This window comes from Danio aesculapii, chromosome 8, assembly GCF_903798145.1.
Source record: "Danio aesculapii chromosome 8, fDanAes4.1, whole genome shotgun sequence".
Taxonomy (NCBI): domain Eukaryota; kingdom Metazoa; phylum Chordata; class Actinopteri; order Cypriniformes; family Danionidae; genus Danio; species Danio aesculapii.
The window spans coordinates 35,291,385-35,299,986 of record NC_079442.1 but is presented as its reverse complement, the minus strand read 5'-3'; the positions used below and the strand labels follow the sequence as shown (position 1 = coordinate 35,299,986).

Below are 8,602 nucleotides of genomic sequence, written 5' to 3'. Positions count from 1 at the left end.
CAGCTCAAAATACACCACAAATAATGTTTTATAACTCCTTGAAATGGCCCCTTTTAGGCTTTGATCTTTATTGTGCCATTTTGGTGACTGTCGCTTTAAATTCAAATGAGATTGTGCTCTTTTCAAAAAAGGGGTGGAGCTACAAATACATCAGCATAGTGGCAGATTCAAAAACAAGACTAATTGTCCTACGTTAATGAGGGAGAGATTAAGTGCGTTGGACTTCATGCATCGCTGCGCAGACCGATCAAAATTCGTCTTTAAGTGGTGCATGCCGGTTTGAAATGTTGGCCGGTTTGATGCTGCGCAGATGCCTGTGACTGTCACATGTGGCATCAAAGTACCACAACAGTGCTCCGAGATCAGACAATTGATTCAGCCAGTGCAGCATCTGAAGAGCGACTCTAGGAGCTGCGATGACGACACCGATATTACAAGATTGGCTGGATTCACCACATGACAACAACCACGTGTATTTCTGGTTTATTATTGGACAAATTCTCTCACAAATTTCAAAGCAAACAATTAACTTTTATGCCATCTTTATTTTGTATATATCTTGTGTATATGCTTATTAAAAGATTACAAATATTTTATTGCAGTTTCATATTTTGTTAAATAATTTGTTTATAATGGTTAAATTGTAGCTCATTATTTTGGGTATGTCCTTTTGTTCAATCTTTTTAGATTAAAGTGCTTTTTTTTAATGCTCTCCTTATCCAAAATAATCTTAATCATTTTAAGACTTAATCAAAACATCTTGTTTTGGGTTTTACACTAATATGTATTGGAAAGTTTTATATTTATAAATTTAAATCCTTTTTAGCATATTCAAACAAGAAGTAATAGCCTAAAGAATGATGTTTAAACACCTAGAATTTGTGCTTATTGCTTTGTATTTAATAGGCCTATTCATTGATATTTATTTACCTTTTATGTTTATATTACCCTCTCGTTTACCCTTATTTCTCTCACGTGTTTGTTACATAGGCTACCTAAATTTAATTCATAATTCTTAAACCAAACATAATTCATTAACTTGTTTAAAAGGGAAGTACAGTTTGTGGAGACTGTATTCTGTTTTATTTGTATTGTAAATCTTTAGTTGTTAAAAATAAATAAATAAATAAATAAATAAATAAATGATGATGACGCCATGTGATCGGTTATCATGACTGCCGCTACTTTGAGCATCAAAGTATCCAGCTTGACAGCTCAGTTTTTAACTCGTTTTCAACACCTGCGCGTGGCTAATCTCAATGATCACCGGCTACAGTCTTGGTTCAAGTCGAACGCACCTATTGTCTCTAATGGACGAGCTTTTCGTCTCTCAACATGTACAAAAAATTTTATTAATAACTTTTTACCACTGGAAGCTGGTTATATTCACACACCGTTACCACACAACTGATTTTAAACCCCTCATAAAAGTGTTTTGCATGATAAGTCCCCTTTAAAATCAAAAGTGACAATGTATGGAGTTACAAAAACATCTACTAAGTCTACTAAATGAATAAAATATAAATAATATATAATAATAATGTAGCTTCCACAAAATATTAAGCCTTAAAACATTTTTGAAGCCCTAATAATTAAATAGATTTTTTTTGTTGTTTTTTTTGTAAATTTGTAAAAAAAAACAAAAAAAACATTGGTAACACTTTACTTTGATGGTCCCTTTGAGTATTAGACTGTCTGCTTAAATGTCTGTTGAAAGAGCAGTATCAACAGATATTAACTGACTATAAGAAACTTTGCAAGTACATGTCAACTGACATTAACTAAGAAGAATTAGTTGGCATGTAGATGCAATGTAACTTAAATTCAACAAACGGACCATCAAAATAAAGCGTGACCACAACATTGTTATACATTTATTATTATAAAATAAATGCTGCATTTGTGAGCATAACAGGCGTCTTTCAATAACATTAAAGAATTTTATAAACCCCAAACTTCTGTAATGTACAGTGACTGGTGCAGAAATGAGAGATGGCAAATATTATTGAAGATTAATATAGTACCTGCATGAATAAGGATGACTTTAAATCCAGACAGTGATTTGCCATATTTATCATGAAGACACTGCAGTGAATGTAAAGTGGATCCTCCATTACCTGTGTGAGCAGATGAGGCTTAATATTCTTAAAATTGCATTTCTTAAATTATTTAATTACAATAAAGCTAAAATAAATATTTTAACTTAATAAAAAAACTTAAATGTATATTAAAAATGTTTCCTTCACACCTACATGAAGTAAAAAACGCTAACATTTAAAAAAGTATCTACAAATAAATAAAAATTAAAAATTACAACTAAATAAAAATACATCATTAACATATTAAATAATATTAATAAAAAAGCTAATAAAGAAACTAAAACATGAAATAAAAATGAAAACTGAATATCCATGCCAATTCAAAATACAACAACTAGGGGTGCATCCTAAATCATTATTCTACATAATTTTAGACATGTTTAGCTTTTGAAGATTATTTTACCAATCTTGCATCCTGGAGGATCTGCAAACACATGATAACTGATGCCAAGAGGCAGTTCTTTCCTCTCCAGTTTATCTGTGATTTGAATTTCATAAGCACACCTCTGGTCCTCGTCCACTGCAGTAATGACCACAAGATCCCAAAATTCTTTAGACTTTACTGCTTGACCTGTGGATGAGAAATGAATAACTTGTACTGTTGTTTATAGTTATAGAAACCTTCATGAACATCACACAAGTGAATACTCTTAGCAACAGTAACAGTACTGAAATTAAACTATAGATCGCCAAGTTTATTTGCATATGTACTGTATTTAAACAAACTGAATAGAATACCACTTAATACCATAGTAAACAAAGTTAAGTTATAGATACCTACGTGAACACTACACACGTAAATACTCTCAGCAACAGTAACAAAGAAGTGCTGAACTTAACCTACAGCTTGCCATGTTTATTTGGATATGTACTTCAGTCAAACAAACTGAATAGAATACCACTTAAATACCATAGTAAAAAAACAATACGACCATTCGGTAGCAGTGTAATACCCTAGTTAACCATGGTAAATTCACAGTAGAATTAAAGTTAAAAACAGTTGCACATCCTACATGGATAAAATAGTAACTTTACCTCTCATTTTGTTAAATTTTTCGATTTTGTCTTTGGTAGATTTTTGCAGATAGACGTTTCCGCGTTCTGTCATTATGACAATCACTCGTGTTTATAGCTAACGTTACAATAAATTTCCGTCAACGTCAGTTATGAATCAACAAAAATAAGTCGATGACTGAATCATGTGCGAAAATGATAATTTATTAGCTATTATCAAAAAGTCATTCAAACTGTCACTTAACGTGTTTACATAGGCATTTCCGGGTTCCAGTCATGTGACAACCGAACTCTATGACGTCTCTGCGTTTTTTAGCTCATGTATTATCTTTAAAAATAAATAGCATTTTTTTTACCCAAAATATATTCTTCGACATAAAATGTAATTTTATTTTATCATTACCCAAGTGCTGAATTCGTTTAAAATAAGCTTCCTGTATGTCCAGCCAATGTTGTCATGGCAACTTTTTCTTGCAATCATTCAGCCAACAAAAGAATACAATTGAGAGCCAGGAACAGAACCTCGGTAAGAATAAACTCAACCGCAGATTTGGGAATTTAACAGTTTAATTAAAGTTAAATATAGTCAAATATGTCCAAATAAATATTAGGACTATAATATTAGCATCATCTAGTGATGGCATAGGCCTAATTCAATACATTTCAATGTTTTCAATCTCAAAAAGGAAGAGATAACCATCACCCACAGGTAAAAATGGATTCCCTTGAAGCATACCAGGTTTATTTGGTAAACTGCACTCAATCCCTGTTACTGGACCATGGCTACTGGATATCAGAAGGTGACAAAGACCTAAATGACATTGTGATGGTCAAACTGAACAGCTTACTTGTAAAGAGTCTCGATCAGATTAGATCTTGCAAAACACTGCGGATTTGCATCTTGTCTGACAACTTTTTAACCAGAATTGAAGCTCTCATGGAATGCACTAACTTGGTGAAGATAGATTTGAAAGGCAATCAGGTATGAGATCCATGTACTTTCATGCATGTCTGATTCACTATGATCACTAATAATCATCTTTATGCTCAGATTGTTCAGCTCCCTGATGCTTCATGTTGGAGTCATCTAAAAGAACTGCAACTTCTGTATCTACATGACAACAACATGTCAACCTGGGACAATATTAAAGGCCTGTCGGGTTGTTTAAACTTGACTGCTTTAACTCTGTATGACACCCCAGTAAGTTTAAAGAGGAACTACAGGCACTGTCTGGTCAACAACATATGGTCTCTGAAGGCTTTGGACAACTTTGTTATCTCTGATGAGGAAATCATTGAAAATGTGTGCCTTCCCTTTCGGTTCAAATCAAAGAAACAACACTTTTGTGTCCGTTTGTACCCACCTACAAAGTCGGTTAGTGCTCATTATTTACACTGGTCTTTGTTTTCTCTATTATTTACTGTTATGTCCAAGATTTAAAATAAAATCTCATGTTTTCTTCTTTCTCAGTATTCATTTGAGACAGAGATGAAAGTGATGTATAAAATAATCACTGAGATAAACAGGATTCAAGCCTTTTATTCGCCCACACTTATTATACAGCGCTGGATCCGAGGCTATTTAATTAGAAAAAGTCTTGGGTAAATATGCTATGCATGCTGCTGTGTTTTTGATATCTTGACGTTTGCTATGCAAATTTTCTCTGCTTGCTTGGTCTACTATAAAGTACAGTGATTACTTTAGAGCAGGGCTATCCAAACTCAGTCCTGGAGGGCCGGTGTCCTGCATATTTTAGTTCCAACCTCAAATAAACACACCTGAACCAGCTAATAAAGCTCTTTTTGGGTACAATAGAAACTTCCAGGGAGGTGTGTTGAAGGAAGTTGGGCCCAAACTATGCAGGACACTTGGCCTTCAGGACCGAGTTTGGATAGCCCTGCTTTAGAGGTATTATTTGGGATATTTGTTCAGTGTATTGAGAAGTTGGTTTTATGTGGAATTCTGCATTATCAGGCTTTGTGGTATGAAGAAACTGAGAGCATCTGGAAAACCGTTTATTTCCAATCCAACTGCGAAGGCAGAAAATGAGCAGGTACCATCTCAGCTTCAGGAAACCATGGAGGAGGACACAAATGACCCCCCTGAGCCAGTATGTACTACAATTGACTCATTATTTTGACACTATTATAATAAATCTGTATTTGTTATGTTTTATTTGATAAAAAAAATATGGTAATTTTGTAAAATGCTATTTAAATTGATAGTTCGACCAAAGAATGTTAAAAAATTGTTCTTCACTTGTTCAAAACAATTTGAGTTTCTTTCTTCTGTTGAACACAAAAGAAAAAAGGCTGGTTTCTGGGACCCGATGACTTCCATTATGTCTATATTTATACTATGGATGTCGATGAGTGCTAGCAAGCAGCATATATCTTGCAGAATATCTTCTTTTGCGTTCAACAGCAGGAAGAAACTCATAAATTTAAAACCACAAAAGGCAGAATAAATGATGAGATAATTTTCAGTTTGGGTGATCTAAGACTTTAAAATTAAAATGACTAATTTCTGGTTATTATATATATTAAATGCAATTAATTCCTGTGACTGCAGAGCTGGACTGTCAGTAGTCGCTACTCCAGTCTTCAATGTCACATCAGAACACAATATTATAATTTTATGAGGTTTAATTTGAATTTAACTGAAATAAATAACTCAATGCTGGGTTTGTCCATATTTAACCCAATGTTGGGTTACAAAAATCCAGAATTATATAGAGTGCATTTAGTGTCATTTTTAATGCAATGTATATAATTTCCCCTATGTAAAAAAAACGTACCCTTTCTTACTCTAGCACTAAATTCTCTAAGCAATAACAGTTCCTTTGTAAAATTAGCACGTCTTGTGTGTACCTTGTTGAACCGCTGAATATTTCCTCAATTTTTAGACAAAAACCTCAGCTAAATGTAAATGTAATATTATAGCAACATGTTTCTTGAGTTAATCATAAAAATAATTAAATAATTCTAAAGTGTAAACAATATGATGATAAGAGATGTTGTGCAGCATTTAGTAATGTTTTTAAAAGCTCAAGTGCAGTAGTCTAACATGTAATCGTGTTTCCGATCCAAAGGGAAAGCAGAAGAGAGACACAGAGATCAAAAGGCTTTATGTGAACCTTAATAAACTGATGCAAACGACCTACCCAGAGGTGAAAATATAAGCAATGTACACTTTAAATAAATGAACTGTCTGTACTACTCCTCACTGACTATTTTGCACAGGTTTTACAAGAAAATGCTAAATTACTTGATGGTGAACAAGACATGAAGGCATTATGCAACACTCCTCAATGCAGGCTGAAATTTTCAGTGAAAACAAACAGACCCAACCAAGGTACATCAAGAGTACTGGCTTTAAAGGGAAAGTTCTTCAAAAACAAAAATATACTCACTATTTACTCACCCTGAAGTGGTTCCGAGCCTTTATGGGTTTCTTTCTTCTGTTGAACACAAAAAAATAAATATTTTTTGAAAAATTTAAAACTGGTCGACACGGTGGCTCAGTGGCTAGCACTGTCGCCTCACTGCAAGAAGGTCCCGGCTGGGTGTTCCGGTTTCCCCCACAATCCAAAGGCAAGCACTATAGGTAAATTGAATAAAACTAAATTGGCCGTAGTGTATGTGTGTGAATGAGTGTGTATGGATGTTTCCCAGTACTGGGTTGTAGCTGGAATGGCATCCGCTGTGTAAAACATATGCTGGATAAGTTGGCAGTTCATTCTGCTGTGGCCACCCCTGATGAATAAAGGGACTAAGCTGCAGGAAAATGAATGAATAAAGCTGAAAACTGAACTCAAAATAAAATAAATATATATATTTAAAACAAGCTGAATCAACACAATTCTTGACTTTTTGGGGGGACAACTAAAATTTGTGAAAACGATTAAATTAACTTAACCGATTTGCATTGGGAAGACATGAAGAAATGAAGTCAACTTATTCGTTTTTACAAATTGAAGTGTATTGAACAAAATACAATTACGTTGTCCCAAAAAACTTGAGATTGTGTTGTTTCAGCTCATTTTGAATAGTTTGAACAAATAACAAACCTCATTTTTGAGTGTAAGAAAAACAAATACTATGGAAGTCAATGGTTACTGGTTTTCAGCATTCTTCAAAATATCCTCATTATGGTTCAACAGAAAAAACCTCAAAGATTTAAAACCACATGAGGGTGGGTTAATGATGACAGTTTTCATTTTTGGCAAACTATCCCTTTCAATATATCTTATACAGTAAATACTGCTTTGAGGTTTGGATTCACTGAATGCTTCTGTTTTGCTCTCTTAGATATCAATGATGCTTGTATTGAAGAAAATGGAGAAGGTAACATTCATGTGCTAGGACTGAAGGCTTCAGTCCACCAGAGTGAGCCACTGAGTGATTTGTTGTTGTCCCGTAAAGCCCTCAACCAAAAGCCTGATCCACAGCCTCACTCACCTGCTAAAACTTCAAGAACGCATCTGATGATTAGTCGTCGCCAGGACACCGTCAGCCTCACTCCCTTCAAAATCATTGAAAAAGCCGATCAGGCTTTTGATAAGACCAAAATGCAAAGAGAACTTGCGGAGAAGGTAACCGAGCGTCACGTTGACCGAGAAGTAGCCAAAGGCCGCAGAGTCAACTTTATTGAGGACCGGAGGACAGACATGCGTCTTCGTCAGGAGCGCGAAAGAGAAGATACGGAGAAAACACTCACTCTGCAGAGAGCCAAGCTGGAGCAGGACATCCATCAGGCACGGCAGAAACATTCCCAGTTCATGGAAGATAAGAAGAGGAGGATCCAGGAGCAGGAGATGGTTTGCAGTTTCAGCCGTGAGCACATCTCAATAGCGAGGGCTGTGCTCAGATATAACACATGTAAATGCACTAAGCAACAATAGATGCATTCATTCTTTTTGATTGAACTCTCTGTTTAAGTTGGAAAATTACTTTGAAGTGTTGGTTAGTTAGCAGATTTACTATACTATAATATGGAGCGTAGCATGTCTGATTATATTACAAAAAATTGGGATCTGCTCCTCTTTTCAAAATCCAAAAGATTATATAACATGGATCCAAAAATATTCTCCTATACACATCCACCCCCGTCCATCAGGGACAAGTCAAGAGAGAAACTAGTGTTAAAGCCACCAATTTCTAGTTTTACATAACAAACAACTCCACATTAATTGAATCGTCATTACACTTTCTAATTAAGCAACTAAAATTAGTATGTTAATGTCAGGTTTTTGATTGAGAACAGATATGTATGTGGTTCAAAAATTATTAACATGCAAATAACATTAAAACACGCACATAAGACAGCCCATATAGCTTCAGGAACTGAGAGATAAATATTTTAATTGCCAAAGCCTTTTTTATCTTGTTAAAAATGTGCTGGTACAAGTAATTTATGGAAAAAATAAAATATATATAGCATTAAAAACGATTACAAATTATAATACTAAGACTTTTTCAATAACCAG

At 34.4% G+C, this 8,602-nt stretch overlaps 2 protein-coding genes across 2 annotated transcripts in view; one reads left to right on the top strand and one right to left on the bottom strand.

Moving 5' to 3' along the window:
* fpgt (fucose-1-phosphate guanylyltransferase) overlaps window positions 1-3,386 on the bottom strand; it is a 5,272-nt gene extending 1,886 nt beyond the window's left edge. The window contains exons 1-3 of the mRNA XM_056463844.1: window positions 3,135-3,386; window positions 2,503-2,670; window positions 2,025-2,117 (exon numbers count right to left, since the gene is read on the bottom strand). Coding sequence (XP_056319819.1) covers window positions 2,025-2,117; window positions 2,503-2,670; window positions 3,135-3,207 — 334 coding nt within the window. The 5' untranslated portion in view covers window positions 3,208-3,386. The remainder of the gene's footprint in view (window positions 1-2,024; window positions 2,118-2,502; window positions 2,671-3,134) is intronic.
* A 442-nt stretch (window positions 3,387-3,828) lies between these two features.
* Window positions 3,829-8,107, top strand: lrriq3 (leucine rich repeats and IQ motif containing 3). Its single transcript, XM_056463842.1, has 7 exons — window positions 3,829-4,095; window positions 4,165-4,488; window positions 4,585-4,715; window positions 5,089-5,224; window positions 6,206-6,283; window positions 6,357-6,468; window positions 7,425-8,107. Exons 1-7 carry the CDS (start codon window positions 3,829-3,831, stop codon window positions 8,015-8,017), a joined length of 1,641 nt encoding a protein of 546 aa, XP_056319817.1. The 3' UTR covers window positions 8,018-8,107.
* The last annotated feature ends 495 nt before the right edge of the window (window positions 8,108-8,602 follow it).